General features: G+C 45.6%; 1 protein-coding gene across 5 annotated transcripts in view; it reads right to left on the reverse strand.

The window, feature by feature from the left end:
* The window catches only part of LOC122406989 (uncharacterized), a 35,456-nt gene that overhangs the window by 4,926 nt on the left and 11,448 nt on the right, over nt 1-19,082 (reverse strand). For 3 of the 5 annotated variants that reach the window (XM_043412905.1, XM_043412903.1, XM_043412902.1), the window contains 5 exons: nt 16,581-16,704; nt 10,792-11,017; nt 10,548-10,693; nt 5,011-10,245; nt 3,140-4,745 (listed from right to left, as the gene is read on the reverse strand). In XM_043412905.1, coding sequence (XP_043268840.1) covers nt 3,591-4,745; nt 5,011-10,245; nt 10,548-10,693; nt 10,792-11,017; nt 16,581-16,704 — 6,886 coding nt within the window. In that variant the 3' untranslated portion in view covers nt 3,140-3,590. Of the gene's footprint in view, nt 1-1,199; nt 1,498-2,666; nt 2,797-3,139; nt 4,746-5,010; nt 10,246-10,547; nt 10,694-10,791; nt 11,018-16,580; nt 16,705-19,082 lie in introns of those variants that run through there. The other 2 variants (XM_043412906.1, XM_043412907.1) reach the window with 2 other exon arrangements.

Raw genomic sequence — 19,082 nt, forward strand, 5'->3', positions numbered from 1 at the left:
TGATTCGGATAGAAATTAACCTCTCAACAAACAACCCAATGTAATCAAATAAACGGATTAAGTTTGCGATATGACAGCAAAGAGTTGCGAGTGGAAAGGGCAAATCGTGGAGACTATAACGGTTCAGTAAATAATTCGTGACGATTGAACGCGAAAGACGATTCCGTTTTAAACCATTTCAATCCACGGTCTTTCCATAGTAGCGAAAAAAAAAACGCTTTTTCCCATATTTTTTGAATGTCTCTGATTCTATTTAAATTCAAAACCGCTTTTTGTTTCGTTAGCCGTTGCGTTAGTTTTCAATTTCCGTTAACAACGATATCGAATTCACGGATACACGGTCCCTTCCAATCTTCGGAAAAGCGTAACCGCTGAACAACAGAATTCGAGACGTAAAATATAACGATGTGCTGTACAGTTTGAATATAACATTGAAACGACATGCGGTGTACACTGTGACGCGAGAATAACGGATTTAAAGATCGGAGACACATTTTATACGAAATAATGGATTTTTCAATACGGACGGATGTTTAGGCATTCTGTAAAATTTAAAAGACTGTGGCTAGTCGCCCGGAAACCGTACAGGTTATGTTATTCGTCCGAAAATGAATCATGGAAACTTATTTCCAAGCGTGTGTTACTAAAACAGCACACTGTACTGCTACAAATCCGGAATCCGGACGAATAACATAATAATCCAGATGAATTTTTAATGCGAAAACAGAGAATAATGCGTAACCGACCGAATAAAATGTATATTGTCGTCCAGAATAATGACGTATCTTCAAGTGTCATGGGAATTCGTATATAAATTGCAAACTGTAGCGGCAAATATAGCATCATAAAATGAATTCGTCAAAAGCAGTGTCACACGAGAAAAGTACACACGATAAAAGATTTGAGCAATAGATAATCCGGACAAATTAATTAAAGGTACGGTAACCGGACGAATGGATAGTGCAGTTTTAAAAATGTATCCAAGTTACACACACGTTGAAACGACGCGACATAATAAATGTTATTACTGAATATAAATTCGAAATACTTGGGCGGATAACTTACTTGCAATGCTTGCTCGTGATAAAAAGTTGTAACAAAATGTAATATGGTGGTGCTGGATGATTGTTATTGAATAAAGAGAGATAGAGAGTGTGTGTTTGTTATTGGGGTAGAAATTGAGTGGTGTGAGGACTCACTTCCTAACTCTTTTGCGCGCCCGATGATGAGCTTCGAGGCCATCGGAGAGAGATTTGAGGGTTTTGATTTGAACGTGGGTTAAACCGCTGGCAGCTCCGGCTCCGTACCAGCGTACGCCAACGGTTAAACTTCCGGGCGGACCAACAGTTTCGACTTTGCCTGGCCACGCCGAACTGCCGAGCGCTGCCCCCCAAACGAGCTGTCCAACCTCAAGTTTCCAATTTTTGCCACGCACGTTGTCGGCGCCCTCATCTTCTTCTTCTTCTTCTTCGTCTTCGCCATCAACCACGCCTGATACTGATGGGCCAAATACAATTTCAACTCTTAACGCTCTTTCGGATACAGACGAAAAAGGAAAAGCAGCGAATCACAGCGCCCTCAATCTTTCCATTTTTTGTTATTTAGAAATCTCCTTCTCCTTTTCTTTTATTTCTTATTATTTTAATTCATCCCAGATTTTTGAGCGATCCAAACCTCGCGCGCTCGCTTTATTCCACTAGTACGCCGTTATTCACTTCTCGCTCTCATCCCTTTTTATTATTTATACACTTGCGATGGTAGCAGCAGTGGCAGTTGTTATAGTAGTAGTGGAGGTTGTTGTTATGGGAGTGCCAGTTTTAGCAGCGTACACGCATTCACTCTCGACATGTGTCATCAATTTTGCATATGCGACGATTATTTTATGTACCGCATTGTGCCGGTGACGAATGTACGAGTAAATAAACAAATGAATAAATTTGTGTGTGTGTGTGTATGTGTGTTGTACAACGAGTTAAGCTGATGTTTTGAGCGTTATGGCGAATAGATGTGAGGAGACACGGTTAAAAATATTTACAGATGAGTCTCGAATGGATGTCAACGATTCGTCCCTCGCTCAGTCGTTCACTGGAAATTCATTTACCGCACGTTCGTACGATGATATTCTGTGTTTATACATGGGTTAGAACCGTTCTATTTATTTGCTAAAGAGGATAAAGAGGATGTGACGAAAAAAAACATTTTTCTTTACACCTCTCGACCACGATTGTACTACGTACAAACGGATTAACGACGAGCAACGTTCTGTGCAAAACTTCAAAAGCTTCGATGCATCATGCACGCCCAAACACACGTCAAACGTTCCTCCGAGTCCTGAAGACAAAATTCCACAAAATACTTGTCGGTATTTCGCATTACTGAGTGGATTTTTTTCAACAGGAAACCAACCATTTTCGTTAGTATTATTCCAACCAGAATTACAACCATGCACCAAGCATACCAGAACAGTGAAAAAAGTTGTGATTATTTACGTAAGAAAGCCCCAACCGCAATGAGAATACGGAATAATTAGTTTGAATCATGCAGCAATTAGATCGATAAAAAGCACGTGATAATTTGAGCGAGGAAAACGTCATACTTTGCTCTTTTCTCCTAATTTTTTTTTTCTTTTCTTTCTGTATCAAGATATTACATAACAAAATACTGACCATCCTGGTCTTCATGCAGAATCGGGTGCATGTTGTGTACGGAGGTGAGCTTTCGCTTGATTCCCCGGCTCTCGCACCTCACCGTGCTCATCACACCCTCGGTTTGTTCCGACGTCTCCGAAGCAAAGATCTGTGTTAAAGACAACTCGATCATCTCATACACAATTCTACGACAGTCGCATGCTATCGATTATTCATTTTGATTGTTTAAATAGCCCTTAATAAATCGGGCATTGGATCGAGCTCAGAAGTGGCGAATGACTGGGAACATACGAATGGTTGAATAATTCGAAACGCGATCGAAAATTGGGCCATTGAAAAACACGGCATGCAAATATAATTGTCAAGTTCAAGAAAACAATAAAAATAATAATAACAGGCTGAACAAAAACCCGAATTACACATGCTCTCGACGACGCATTTTTATGGCTGAGGAAATTTTGTTAAATAATCAAATCGAAAGGGCAACAAAATTATTCGCTTGAGCATGAATTTATTGAAAACATTGTGAGAAAACGCGGGACGTATAAACACGTATATCGTGAATATATTTCCTGCGAGGATCGTTCCCGGCGAAGGGCAACGATCCCCCCGATAATCTTCTTCATTATTACATTATTGCAATGTACGCTTTTTCTTTTAAATAATAATTTCTAAAGACGATTATTGGATACTCCTATGGAGAAGCTGTGAAAACAATGTTAAATACGAACTAATTACAAACTTAATAATATATGAGTCGAGTACGTATTCGTTGATTCAAATTATTATATATACCTATAGATCATGTGAGAGTGTAATCGTGTATATATATATCATTTGAAAAAGCGTGATTAAGCTTCGATAAGATTTAAAATTGATGGAAACTCGTTTCCATCGAGAAAATGTACAATTGATCCAACAACTCCGTGACAATGTTCACTTTCACAGCTCGGGCCATGATTTTTGACAAGGGTTCCCCCCGTCTGACTCGCGATTTTTTATGTACCCGGTGCCGGTGTGATATTGCCATTGGTGCGGGGGAGGCGGAAGACGTCGACTGCACGAGTCGGAATTGTTTTGATAAAGATGGGGATAAAGGGAGGTCGGTGGCAACATTTGTGGGAGGACTGGGACATCCGAGCCTGTTACTTTGTCGCTCGAGTAAGGTAGCGTGGCCGAGAAAGTGAGGGAAGCTGGATTCTCCGATTGAATGATTTTGGCGAATTTGTTGTCGAATTGTCGAGGTGCGTTCAATTGGGGATTGAAATGCGAGACGTAAGCGCGATCGTCGCTGTCGGCAATGTCAGTGTCTCCCTCGTCTTCGTCTTCGTCTTCGTCTTCGTCGTCGTTGTCTTCGTCATCGTCCTCCCCCTGGACGTTACCCGGAGGAACGAAAGTCGAACGATAATATTCGGGGACGATGGGAGTGCTCGCGGATATCGATAAAATTGGCTGACGCTCGAGCACCGCTCTGCTCTCTCTTTGTTCTGTGTTGTGATGCTCGTAAAGTGTTGGTACGTATTTACTACGAGTGTATAATGAAAATGTGTTATCCTTGTACTCGTCGTACGAAGAAGAAGAAGAAGAAGAAGAAGAGGAGGAAGAAGAAGAAGAAGAAGAGGAGGAAGAAGCGGAAGAAGAACGATCGTTCGAGACTAATATCATTTGAGCTTTATCGACGACTGGCTGATCCCCCGACGCCGAAATTTCCACTCTGTCTGAATATACTGAATGATTTGGTGACGAGGTGTCCATGTGCTCCTGCCCCGAGTCAGGGTGTGTGTATTCTGGGTGTGTCGTATCGGCCCCTTGTTCCGTATCTATTAGGGTTAGACGAACCGCTTCTCTGCTGACACCATTCTCTACGGAGCTACCAACCTGGATCCCTGTCGACACGGTAGACTCGACGTACGTTTGTCCGTCGTGCTGATGTTGTTGCTGTTGGTGCTGCTGTTGCTGCGGCTGGACTCGCCGATCGGATTGGCTCGGTGTTATCATCTCCTTCATCGTTACCATTTGTTGCATCCTCCAATCGTCCGTCATTGCCTGGAGATCTGCCGAGTCTGGCTCGCTACTCGTTATGCAATGAACCATCGGCTGTTGAAAATGAAAATGCAATGCAGAATTAGCCTGAATTGTGTGACGCAAGTTACGACTGTGGATAATGAACCTGATTTCATCAGTCTTTCACAAAATGGTGAAGCAATTTTTTTTCGTTATTGTGATCTCAAGATTAAATAGTACCCAAACAACATTCCGAGAGTTTTCATCATGCTTCGTGCAGAAATGATTTTTCTCACTTTTTGCTACCAAAAAGCTTATTTATTTAGGAAAAGCCTAGCAAAGATGAATATTTCCTTACTGTGGACGAAGAGTGGCGATGATGAGTGAGTTGCGGTGCGGGAGAAGCTGCTCCATGCGTAGTCGTATCGACGGCGGGACTATTGGAACGTTGACTGTTACCAGGACTGTGCGTGGTCGTATCAGGGGGCGAGCCTCCTTGGCCGGTGAGTTTGGAGTTGTTAATTTGATTGGCAGCGGCTGCAGCTGCTACGGCGGTTTGCGTTGAGACGGAATGTCTGACCATCAGTTGATTGTATCGCTGATCGTCGATCTGTTCTGCTTGATTTTTCGCGAGGTTCACTGAGCCCGCAGTGACTCGAAGATTTTTTGCATTGTTTCCGCTCGTACTACTGAGAACGTGTTGCTGTTGCTGCTGTTGTCGATTAGCGTTGTCGTGAGTCTGATCTTGGTGACGATTGTGATGATTATTATTAACATTACTATTATTATTTGTATTATTATTAGTATTAGCGTTACTATTATTATTAACAATATTATTATGACTATTATTATGATTATTGAGAGACTTTTGCTGATGCTTTTGTTGTTGTTGTTGTTGTTGTTGTTGTTGTTGTTGTTGTTGTTGTTGTTGTTGTTGTGGTTGTTGTTGTTGTTGATGTGGTTGCAATTGTTGGTGATGCTGTTGATGATTTATATCCGACTCGGCGGACTGTCCAAGATTTTTGGCTTTGTTTATAATAGCGGAATTGACAACGTACGACTGATTGAGATCGACGTTTATGGGGGATCTCTCGACTCTGTTGGCATTGTTTACCGGCGAAGGGGCAGTTTGAAAGCCCGATATTTGGCTGTTCGATACCATGGTAGTCTGTTGTTGAACTATCGTAGTGTTCTGTTGTACGAAGGTTGTATTTTGTTGATTAGCCGCCGCCGCCGACGATACAGCTATGTTTTGTGATGTTGCGCAAGGGACCATCAACGTTTGCCCATTCATTTGTATGAATTCTTGCTGTGCTTGGAGGCCTTGGGCAGGACGTACCTGAGAAGCGTTGAAAGTAATCTGCTGGTTGGGATTGACACTGGCGACGATCGGGCTCAGTTGATTACCGAACGAGGTTGAACCGTTTACGAGAAACTGGCCACCGTTGGGGGACAAGAATTGTGCTCCGGTGCTGTGTTGCTGAATTATTTTTCCACCGTTCGCTTGGGGCGCGCGGATAACCATACCGGCAGGTCCAGTCGCGAGAATTCCTTGTCCCGGACTGAATATGCCGGCGCTGTGACTCTGCACGGGTGTCAAAACATTTTGTCCATTGACGTTTTGTATCTGGAGCTGCATACCAAGGTTGCCGGTGTCCTGTAACAAGGTCGCGGTTCCGTCGGTCGACATGACCATGCTGCCGAGACCGGGCACGATGAACTGTTGGATGGTCGGAAAATTTTGCATCATTCCTGTCGTTCCGTTCAACAGATTGACCGGTTGAAGCAAATTTATTTGCTGCGAAGGTTGTGAATTGGTGATTATTTGTTGGGTGTTGAATTGCGCAGCTTGGGCACCTCCGGCTTGACTGTTCATAACGAGCTGAGCGGGCGCGCCGCCCTTGCCGGGAACGATGGTCAACGCTTGAAGCATCGATCCGCCGAGGCCCGCGGACTGGAAGTTTTGCTGTGCGAAATTCGACTGGGACTGGAGGAGCATACCCGTAGTTGAATTCTGTTGGGACGAAGCAATCTGCAGCATCGAAGCGATCGTTTGTGAATTGTTTTTCCGCTTTTTATACACTTTTTTCTTGTTCATGCTCGACTCGACGGGCGACAAGATGCCGCTCGACTGTCTGTTCATCAAGTTCGAGCTACGGTTCGCATCTTGTTGATTAGCGTCGATAATCGAATGAGCGTTCTGCAATACGTTCCCAGTGGCCATCGTTAGATGGGGGATTTGAACGTTCTGCCCGATTCCGTCCATCGTCATTACTCCAGGTTGAATCAGCACCGGGGCTTGTATCGTATTAACCAATACGGTCGGCTGACCGATCATTTGCTGGGCGACACCGACCGGTGGCATCACTTGACCGGCGCTGACATTCGTTACGATCGGAGATACCGAAAGCGGAGGCATCGAGTTACCGTTTTGTAACATTTTCGTTGGATTTTGAGGGGGTGGCATTACCCCACTGATGTTCGAGCCCCCCGTACTTGCCATTATCAGCTGACCACCGCTCGAAACGAGGATATGACCAGGCGGGAAGGACGCCGCAGCGGCAGCGGCTGCGGCTGCTGCGGCCGCCGCTGTATTCGTTGTTTGCTTAAGCATGCCGCCTCCCGAAGTCGTGAGAACGTTGTGAACTTGAATATTCGATTGCTGTTGCTGTTGTTGTTGTTGTTGTTGTTGTTGTTGTTGTTGTTGTTGCTGTTGCTGCTGATTGTGATGATGATGATGATGATGGTGTTGGTGATGATGATTGTGATGCATTTGTTGACTGTGTTGGACCGCTGGAGCAGTACTCGTTTTAGGCACTTGTATGCTGCTCACTACACTCTGGACCATCTCCAACGGTGATTTTGATACACTTGTATTATGACCGGTATTCGATGGGGTGATCGAAGAATTAGCGACGTTCCCGGCTCCGCTAGCTGAGGTGGGTAATATCATTCCGGTAGTGAAATTGTTTATGCTGTTAGAATGATGTTGTCTCTGGGATCGCGAGCTCTTGACGTGGCCCGCAATGTTTGATATAATTGGATTGACCGACGAGGAAGCGTTGATCGATACAGTTGCAGTATTCGCTCTTCCGGCAAGAACCGACGTTATGGTGTTGCTACTAAAGGTGTGCCCACTCGCCATCGTAGTAACTATGGTGCTCGAGGCAACAGCACCGCGCTGAATCACGAGATCTCGCTGATTCGAATGATCCTGTTGTTGCTGGTGCTGCTGTTGCTGTTGTTGTTGTTGTTGTTGCTGCTGCTGATAGAGCTCCAACGGATTTTGGGACGGATGCGGGTTCGTATGCACCGAGAGATGGGAAGGCACGTTTTCGGCGGATGACAGTGACATTTGTGTCTGCGAGGACGACGGAGCGGGTGGCGGACTCGGTGAGATGCTGCTCGAGACGGTGGTCGTCGTTGGATAGCGATTTCCGGCACCGCTAATATTTTGCTCCTGAAGCCCTCCGTGGGCCGGCTTATTGCTCCAAGTACCGAAAGAAGTGGCCGTAGAATTGTTGTGAAAACCAGGGCTCCTCGGCTCGAGGGGAGGAGTCGGTAAAGAAATGGCCGAAGTGGAGCAAGAGTAGGGAGTCGTCGGTTGGGAATAACAACTTTGCGGAGTCGAAGGCTCGGACGAGTTCCGAGGCGTCGGAGGTTGCGAAAGAGCTGAATTCGAGCTCGGTGGACTTTCCGAATTAGCCAAACTCCCACCGCTGCTGCTACTGCCAGCTGGGGAACCGTAACTCGTGCTAACCGTTCCACCCTGTATCGGTCGCGGATCGACTTGACGCTGAGCTTCGTTGAAGGTAAATCTTTCCGCAAAGGTCGAAGATGTGACCGGATCGTCGGACTGATCGGTTCGATATGCGTCTCGCTCGTCTACGTACTGGTCTTGGATGTAAGCGGATCTGGTATCCGGCTTTTCGGCACGAACTGACTGGTTGTAAAATGATAAGGAATTGTCCGAGTTCGAAGGGACGCTGCTGCTGTGCACGAGCACCGGGGAAGTCGCGTGATTCTTGACCGAGTCAGAAAGCGATGATGGCCTCTGTTGTTGATGCTGCTGCTGTTGCTGAACGTAAATTTCTACACTTTCGTTGCAAATAACTGTGTCAGGATTTTCAACTTGTTCGACGCTGTTCGCTGGGAAATTATTGTTGATGCGCGAACTGCCAACGCCAGTTTGTCTCGATATCGTGCTATTCAACAGCGCGGTTTGCTGCGCGAGATAACCGCTCGGATCCTCGAGAAACGACGGACTACTTCCGGTGGTGTTAGCGACCGATGATATTTGGGTATCTACGCGATTCTTCGAGTCGTCATACTTGTCGGTCGAGCTTGGCGCTTCGATGCCGATCGCGTACCTCGTTTCAACGAGGTTGTGATGCTGTCGTTGCTTCTTATTGGTCGCTTTACCGGGCTTGGATTTCTTCTTCGCCAACTCTTCGGTCCAAGCGAAAACTTGGGGAATGTGGTGATGCAAAGGTGGGACGCGATCGAAACTGTTGCACGAAACGTCGGGAACTGGGAGCGCACAATTGCCAGGCTGAGCTTTGTATGACGAAACATTTCCGGGATTCATTCTCATTTGATGTTGTTGCCACGCTGGCAAATTCGGCTGCGGCTGAGACGCCTCGTTGTTACGAATCTCGTTGGACGCTCTTCCCACCTGGGGACATATTTCCAACTGCTGATGCTGCGGAATCTTACGATCCGAAGTCACCTTGCTTCTTTCGGTACAACTTTGTCTCGTTCCTAGTACCAGTTGTTCGTTTATATTTTGAGGCAACAAACCATTTTGAAAGATCTGGTGACACGGCAATTGATTCGGGATCATAGATACCTGCTCCAAAAGATCCCCCCTTCTCGCCAAATCATTCTCTCCGTCGAGACAAGATTCCACTCTCATGTTATTCCGATGCATCGTACTTTCGATATTGCGATCGTCTGACATTTGGGTCGAGTATGCTTGCTGCGTCTCGTAAATTTGACCAGCTTGATGATTGATCTCGATCTGAAACCTGCCGTGAGCATCCGCCTGTAAAACGTGCTGTTGAGGTTGACGATGCTGAACTTGTCGCAGTTCCGTTTGATGAAGAAAATTTTTGTTCGGATCACCCATCGTTACACACTGCTTCGTCGGCATAATATGCTCCTTCGCGTTGTTGTGGAGGGTGCGAATTTTTTGTTGATTATTAATGATCTGCGGTTGTTGTTCCAATTGATGATTGACGTAATGCTGCTGGGTCAATTGATTCGCTACGATATTTTGCTGTTGCTGACAATGAAGCAGTTGCATCTGCTGTTGCTGCTGCTGTTGTTGTTGTTGTTGTTGAAACGACGATTCCTGCTGTTGCTGCTGCTGCGCCACATTGTTCACTCGATGCAAACCCCGCTGATTTATTATCAGGGGATTTCCCATTAATACGTTCGTCATATTTTGTTGATTAAGCCTCTGTTGAGAATTCGCTACACCGCAAACCCCCGTTTGCACGCTCACCGGGTTACAAATGTCGATCGAACGGTGACTCGCCTCGCGGTTGCTCGTTCGATCAACCTGCGGCGAAGCATTTCCCGATTGCCACACCTGAAATTCCAGTTGGTTATTATTATAATCCTCGCACTCCGATAATCCAATTAAATCGTTGATTAATCTATCAAAATATCAGCAAACTCGATTGAAACTCGAGTATAAATAAGAGTAAATCCTTCAAGTGAATGAAACGAGTTGGAAACACTGTCATCTATTTTTTCGCCTCTCATCGGTTCCAACTATGAAATTACTTATTAGCAGAATAAGGACAATGACGGAACCGCCTCGTTAAAAATTTCCATGAAAACTCAAAGCTTGAAGAATGTCGTTTGAATTTATGTGAAAAGCTACAATACCTGATTATTTTTGGAGGTTAACGAGGATTGCATTGAATCAGCTGTGGCTGGATCGATGGCCTGGTTAGGGAGTTGTGTAGTAGAAACGCCGGAGTAAATATTCCCCGTCGCTGCTAATTTTCTCTTTTTCTTCTTGCTCAGTCCATCTGTGAATAATACGCGCACAAACGTTGAACATCGATAGAAGCGAGTGAAATGGTTTTCAACTAAAAAAAAAAATCGTTCAATCGAAAAAACGTCGTACCTTTTCTCGATTGTTCAATCGAGTCTGTCGAATTGGACGAAGGAGAACCCACGTGCATTGTTGATATCGGGGTGGCGGCTTCGAAGGAAGATATCGGGATATTTGGGGTCGAAGATGCAACCGGACTCGCTGCACCGGTAGTCGACAAAAGTTTCCTTTTGTGATTGCAGAGCTTGTTCATTTCTCGCCTTTTACCTCGCTCCGGGCTCCAAGGACGTGTCGCCACCTGACAATGTAACAATGGACAATTCATAAAAGGATTCAACGAAAGAATATGGAATCTGAAAATCTCTCGCAGAAGGATTTTCATGCGACAACATTCCCCTTCCCCTTTAGCCACAAAGTTTGAACCGAACGAAACCATGAGTCATTATCATCAACAATAATTATTTGTTACTACTGGCACCATCCCAGGTCTACTGCTCCGAATGTTCTCCCTCAGTTTCGTCTTTTGATTCGTGCCAAAGTATTGAAAGGAGTTGGTCATAGTTGTAATATATTATCTTTGGTTCACCTTCGACGCTACTAAAATCTCAAGACACGCACCCTCGGGGCTCTCGTTCTCGTTTTTTCTTCTCTTCCTCTCTCTCCCTCTTCCTCTTTCCTCTCTCGCTGGCGATTCCCGTGTGTGTATACATAAGCGCAGATGCTCTTCGTCTCTAGGTAAGCCCCCCTTATACTCGTGTATTCGCACTGTTGCGCTTCAATCCCCATAGGTATTTTTGCGAACCGTAACACGATGGACCGTACCGCCGCGATATCGAGTACGTACGTATGTCGTAGTAAGTATACACTTCGCCAAGGAATCTCGTTCGTCCGCGAAAGCAACAGGGGTGCTCACCCCGCGAAACCGTCATCGCTCCAATTTCCATACAAGTTTTTTTTCAGGAAAGAGATTTGGGAATCATTCCCCCAGGGAGTCTCGCGGCTCCAGGTCGGAAAATAAAATCCCCGATTTTTTGTAACGAAAATATTGAAAAAACTCACATTTTTCTTGGCTCGACGTTCGTTGGAAAAAGTCGAAGCTACTTGCGCGACGGAGTGACGTGCAATTTAAAATGTGGGTCCCCACCAGTTATGAAATGATGCGGATAAAATGAGCGATGGGCCATTGCCAGTGGTTGAATTTAACGAGCATATTCATACGTCGCTCTTGGGTGGTCATTGCTCATTTTCGCAATTTAGTTCAGTCTTTTTTTGAGCTAATAGACTCGCTTGTTTTACGGGGATGTTTACGGTGGCGGGGTCGCCTCTCCAAGTACGTAATTAAGGATCCTCGTCCGGCGCGGGGGGGAGCGAGCCCGGAGTGGAATGACTCCAGCGGGTTCGAGTACTTTTTCGAGTGGGCCGGTTTGTTTAAACAATTCCAACTCGATTGGGATTAGCTCTCGATGGGAATTTCGTCGTCGAATCGCTATGCAAATGCGCTCGCCTCATCTTCCCCGAGGATGCTTATGACGAGCATAAAAGGAGGCACGAACGAGATGCGAAACTCGTTAATGAGACGAGGACAGAGAGGGCGCGCGATTCCCAAGAGAGAAATATTAAATGGTTGAGGAGTTTGAGATGCAACGAGTTGGGAGCCGTCGCATGGATTCCTCGACCTCCAGCCAATGTCTCGGAGGGCATACGTGTTCTGAGTATACGCGCGAACTGCGTGTACGTAAATTCTGCACGCTCCGCGACTCGGTGGCCTTGAGTGACAGGCCGGCAAGTACTCCGGCTCTTCCTTTTTTATGCATCTTCTTTCATCGTTTCAATAATTCCTTCAATCGACCACCAACCACGTAGCTAAACAATCGCGCTCTATCGAATCAACCTAATTATCGACCAAGTCGGATCAATCGAGATTTACTACGTTTTTTGACCGACCTTCGTCCCGATCCAAAATTTTTTCATTCCGCATATTTGTAGAGCAACTTTTCGAGCGTCGTCGCCTTTGTGGTCAGAGAAACCATCACATTTTTTCATCGAAAAATGTGAAAATGCCAAAAATGTTGAGAAATCTACATTTTTCGTCGTTGAGATTTCCGCTTCGAAATCACTCAGCTCGAGCCAATTGGACGTGACTTAAAGCTCCAAGTTTTTGGGAGTGAAAATTCACAATTCGACTCTCCGCACACGCTTTTAGTCCTCCGCGAGTGATCGAGGGGGAAAAAGCTGAAAAGAAAGAGTTTTTCTTCGATCGACGTCGGAGAAGTGTGCACGCGGAGAGGGGAGTGTCCGAGTGTCCCGGAAATGGGGAAAAAAGTGAATTTTAATTCGAGGAGGAGAAGAATAAGTTGGGGCGATTCGCATACGTAGTTGGGATCGCGGCGAAGCAAGAGCGAGCGAAGAACGCGAAGGGAGCTGCGTTGTGAAGCGGAGGAGCAGCGGTCACCAGCAGGGTACAGAGCCAGCACGGAATGCAGTTCTATAGTGGCGCTCAACTTGAATCCCAGCGATCTTAATTCACACGCTACCCACGTACATGAGCTAACCCTGCTCTCTCCCTCCCCTCCTCTCTTCCCGCCTTTTCGACTTCCGACCCCTTTTTCCTACGATGTCTATTCGCTTTTCCAGGCTCCACACGCTCGACCGCTCATCAAGACGACCTCGTTGCCTATATACTCGCAATCAACCCCTGCTATATATAATCTCCGCATAAAAAGTGAATTCTCTTTATATATAAATCCGATTTTACGGCCGCAGCCACTGGAAGATAAAAGCACTGCTCTCATTAACCTCAGCTAATAATAGATTGATAGGCCACAGTTTTCATTGCTCGCGAACGTTCCAATTTCAAATCGTCGATCCATTCCCATCCTCATTATCACAGCTGATAATCGTTTGACGAAACAAAAGCTCTGTTCGATTATACGCTCGATTCATGACCGTTGAAGATCCGACGAAGAGCACTCTTTTTTTTCGTTCCCTGCGTTTACCGTTAATCCCAAGTTTTTTTTTTGCATTCTTATTTTCGGGGGGAGATCAAAAACTCGTTCAAATCTATGACTACGATGCGAGAATTCAATGTTTAAGAAAACCATCAATTTGTCGATGCAACGTAATCGAACCAGATTTGGAAATCACTCTGAAAAATGGTTTTTTAGCGTTTTTCATTCCGAAATAGCCGCATTGTAAGATAATGGAAAATTTGGACATTTTGCTCGAGCGGGAAGAACTCGATTCGGGAGCCAAATCAGATTCGTTCGATTTTTTTTATTGGGCTGCCCTCCTAAGTGAGTCGGTTTTACTTCGACTGATTTATAGTTTACTGATGGTGTATTTTTGGAAATTTTTTTACCACTATATGGAAATATCAGAGTGTGAGAAATTCTCAGCAACAAGAGTTTCGTCCGTGAAATATTCGTTGGAAATATTTCTTATCTTTCACGCTCGAACGTAGTGAAAGAGTAAAAAAAAGTAGCCTCGCAGATCGGAGTGTACGAAGATACACGAAGAGAATTAAGTCTCGGAGCGTGGTGTATAATTGAAAAATGAATAATCGTAACTGGAATAGCTGTTCTGCAAAGCTTCAATCGTTCTGTTATGCGCGAGATCAATTGCGGTTAGTTTCACTTTTCACCTTCACCTCATCCAGGCGTTCTCATTGGTTGCTTTATTCCGGTCGACCAATCACGATTATTCGGTGACGCGATATGAAAGTGAAAAGTGAAAGTAACAGTGATTGATCCCCAAATCAGCGCACGTTTTATTTATTCGATCGTTTTGTGCGCTTGTCTCGGAATTGTCTCGTTGTCGACGCGAGACAACGGCGTTCCAAATGCGCATCCACAAAAATGACCTTGCCCGAATCGGCTTTGTATTTTCGTTACGAATAAAACGCGAACGGATTGAAAAAACAGAATCGAATCGATGTTGATGGATCAAATTATTTTTATACCTCGCTCCTTCCCCCCCTCGATTCCTGCTCTCTTTCCCTTTCGAAGGAGCCTCTTTATCTTTCTCTAACCGACGTTAAACTGGTTTTCGATATGTATATAAGGGGGTAAACTCGATCAGGTTAACTGTATGCACGAAGATAAAGGCATTTTTTTCGTCCATTATGATTCGAATCGGGGCTGACCTAGCTCCACATTTGGCTGACTGGAGGCTTCTCTGAAAAAACTTGAACGACGACGAGGATCGTCTTGCCATTCCCACATTTCGAATTATACCCGTTAATTCTCCTTCCCCCGAGCATCATTCCGTCTGCGCGACGAAGTGTATTCCGCGCTCGAAATCGACGAGGAAAAAGTGCTTCGAAAGGTTTCTCGTTGGCTCATCGGACAGAGTAAAATTTTGAGCGGAACGTCGTCGAAATTGCGTGCTCTTCGTATTCGCCAGGAGGCAAAGAAAGGTGACGACGAGACACGAGCCCGAAATCGCGAGTTCCCATCGGGAGGCAAAGAGGCTCAAAATATTATCTGTTTGGCCCGATGGGAATCTCCACTTTCGTGCATAAACGCTCTTCTCGGCACTTGAGCGAAGGAGGGGGGGCTTTAAAATAATAAAATAAAGGAGCGATTTGGGCGGGGATAAAGAAGCCTGAAAAGTGTGAAAAGAATGAAAACGGAAAATAGGATCGGCTCCGGGGCGGATTCGGGATGGGCACGGGGGCTTTGGAAGCAGCACGTATAGGAGAGTCGGAGCAGGCAGCCCCAAAGAAAGGGGTTGATGCGCGAACTGGTACAAGTTCCATTACCGGGGAGAGAAAGAAGAGAAGAAAAGAGAGGACCCTCGTGAAGAGCATAGCGCAGACGATGCCAGAGCAGTTACGGCTGAATACGAGAGTTACTGTATACCCAGGTCGATATCAGGTTCGAGCAGTCACCAGACATGTACCGACCATTCACAAAACATTCACCTCAAGTGCCCCCTCCCCGGGCCTCTCTCCTCGCCGCTGCCTCCCTGCCCGCCTCAAAGTAGCGAGGCTACACAGCCCGCTGAGCCCGCGCTTGTCTCTTACGGCTCGCGCACGTATACTCCTCAATTTTAGGACGTGATCGCACCAGAAAATACTTCTCTGCGCTCCGGACACACGCTCGCACACACGAGCTCCTATTACAAATGCTATTCGAGTAGTCCTCGTACTAGATTATTCAAATGACTGACTGTTTTAGCTATAAAGTCGTTCGAGCCAGCAGCTGTTAAATCTGATAACAAGTAAATGGCTCTATTAGAATGAATAATGAGAACGAAGATGTATAATGGAATCTCGCCAAGCTTGAATTCACGAGAATTGTTGCGAGAATAGTGATTTAGTTGCTGCTTCGAGCAAATCGCTCCAGCCGACCTCCCGCTGCTTACCAATCTCGGATGCGCGTCCGTGCGTTCGATCAATAAAAAACTGTCGAGCCTGAACTGCACGATTCGATGATCGGGATCGATGACGATTCGAGCAGCCGTTTGCCATCTTCCCCGCACCTTCGAGGTACTCGAGCTTGCGTCGTAGCTCGACCCCACGAGAGAGAGAGAGAGAATCCCTCGATGCTCCGCCGTGGACCGAGAGGCAAATTTTATTCGGACACTACGCTCCCTGAGAATGCCATTTTATTGTAGGGCTTTCGAGATTCCGCTCGCCCGAGCTCTCCTACCAACTTGTTTACTCCCTCGAACTCCCTGCCCGAGTTTTCTCACTTTTTTAACCCCCGCGCCGAACAATCCGACGATCCCCGAGCATACAAACGGATGCAAATACGGACACTCGACGACTTTATACAACCGCTCAAAATTCCCAAGCAGATTCTCATCTCACCTTTCCCATCGTTACTCCCCAATCTACTTAAATAAACATTTCCACTGACCTTCGGGTCGAAGTTGAAGACACGTTCCGGCCTAAAAGGGCACTCGAGGCCACACTTGCAAGTCCCCGGAGTCGTCAGATACTCCTTCAGTTGACTGAGCGAACCCAGCGCCGTGCTGCTCGGACTGAAACATCATTTACATTTCTTGTTATTCTCCCATCTCTCCCAAGACCTTCGATGTCATTTTTTTCATTCCCACATCCGTCTCATTCACTCCAGTATTTCGTTATACCCTTTTTTCTCTCATGTCCGTGCGAATCATTTTGTTTCGTCAATATTTTAATATGCTACTCAACGCTTCGCTTAACTCCAGAATTAATTCAGCCAAGAAAAATGCTGAAAAACTTTCAATCCCGGGGATGGAATTGGCAAAAATTATTATCCGTTTTTCGACGATTTTTTTTTCATCCTTCATCATACGGACTCGTCCATTCTTAATTTTGAAAATTATTTATTTTGTTACAAAATTTTCCTTTTTTTTTGCCCTTTTCAAAAGGTACTCGTGGCATTCTTCGATCAATGTTTTACAAATTTGATAAATATGCCGTTGAAGAAGCTTCGTACGTAAGTGAGTGCAAAATTAGGGATTTTCTAACAAATTAATTGATAATAAGTTTACTCATTGCTTATGTTTAATTGTAATGAATAATTCTGATGATAAAATCATCGTTCGATTATTCGAATAGTCGAATAATATAGTTATCGGTAAATTCGTACAGTTTCAAAGGAATGAAAAAATGTGCAACATATCTCGAAGAGTATATTTATTTGAAAAATGTTTAAAACCTCAGAATTCATCGATCCGTAAGTCGAAGTAAAATTTTGAAAAAAGCTAGTGTCACTCAGATTTCGTTTGAATTTCAATCCGTAGATAAAATTCGGAATAGAATACGTTCCTCGGTCTATGAATATTGGATGGTTCGATGCAGCGATTAAATAAAAGTTGCATCGAAACGAGGAATCGCATTAGCCTTGGTATTTTTGAGTGGGAATAAAGTCGCTTCGGGCTTGGAGAGTCGAGCCGACATAAAAATAGTGTCGGGAAAAAAGTTGCATATGCCCGGAGTAGTTTGGAAAGACTCGCGGGAGTAAAAATGTCGCAGTCTGCCATTGACTGGGTTTAAAAATACTTTATCAGAGTCTGACGGATTCTCCTTTATTATGCTTGAGAAGAGAAAGTTTGAGGGAGCCGAGGAAAAAAAAGGACATTGAGGATATAACGATTGAGCAAACAACTCAATATTTCGGGCGTAATATAAAAACTTTTGGAGCAAAGAGGTCGAAAAGTGAGGCCGAAAGTTTTCTATTGGCTGGCAACAAACACGACGATAAATTATTGAAATCCCGGGGAAGCCGAAGCGTCTCCATTCCATTCCACATCGATCATCGTGTTTTCACTGCGAGCGTTCGATCCTCCGAGAGAGCCATAACGCTTCGGAGGGTGGAATGAAAAATCGGCGAAAGCCCAAACGAGATCGAATGAGCCGCAGGAAAAAAGGGTGAGGCTCGCGATAGGTGTTGCTGTGATACGCAAAGGACAACAGAGCAAGTTGCTTCCGCAAAGTGAGCGCAAGGCGAAAGGATGTGGCTAGCCGCAGAAACCAGAGCCCGCATGCACACACGTACGGGGTGTGCATTATGTCGGAGTGTGGACGTAAAAAGCTTGCCTGTGCGAGCGCAAGGGCGTGCAAAAGTCGATAAAAATCATTTTAACCACCGGCTCGTGTGTGCCGAGTGAGATTTCAGGCGGAATGACCTCTGATTTTACCATCAACGGGAATCTCGTTGAGCCGCGATAACGACGCGATCAAATGAAATTTTCTTCGAGGCCAGGGCCTGCCTCGCGGGATGGAGAAAAGTTTGCTAACGGAGCGAAAAAATGAGGAAGAAACTTGAATAAATTCCAATGCCCCTACGAACGAATGGCATTTTAAATCGAATGCGTTTCGAAAAGGACGAAGTAGCGGCTCGGACCGGAGGTCGTTTCCGAGTATTCGCGAACGTGGCGCGCAAAGCGTCGCTCTCGGGGTAAATATTAATCGGGGAAAGTAGTTAAAAAGGGCTGTAAATCGTTTGGAATGAAAAGGCGTTGATGGAGGAAAATTCAGCGAGGTACAAAGACAGGGGAGTCGCGGTGGGAGCAGAAGCCCGAGAAGTTGGTAAAACTTGTTTCCGTTAAGAATTCTCTTTGGTTTAACGATGTAATTGTTGAGCGGAGAGAAGATGCAGAGAAGTCATGGAAAGAAGGGAGCGGGAGAGAAAATTCGAGGATAAGTCGCGGAGCGAGAGTTCGGGGCGAGTAAGCGCGCGCCTCGAAGGAAGGAGAGAAAACCACAAAAGGTTGGTGCTCGGAGGCGCGCGAGTGTGTATTTTTGCCAGGGAGGGCTCGAGGAGGGAAAGTCGGACGGGGTTGCCCGGCGGTAGAGCTACGGCGGAGGGTGGCGGTGACTACTGCTGCGAGAAGTTATTGATTACCAACTCGGACACGCGGCTGGGCAGGCG

Source organism: Venturia canescens, chromosome 2, assembly GCF_019457755.1.
Source record: "Venturia canescens isolate UGA chromosome 2, ASM1945775v1, whole genome shotgun sequence".
Classification (NCBI taxonomy): Eukaryota; Metazoa; Arthropoda; class Insecta; order Hymenoptera; family Ichneumonidae; genus Venturia; species Venturia canescens.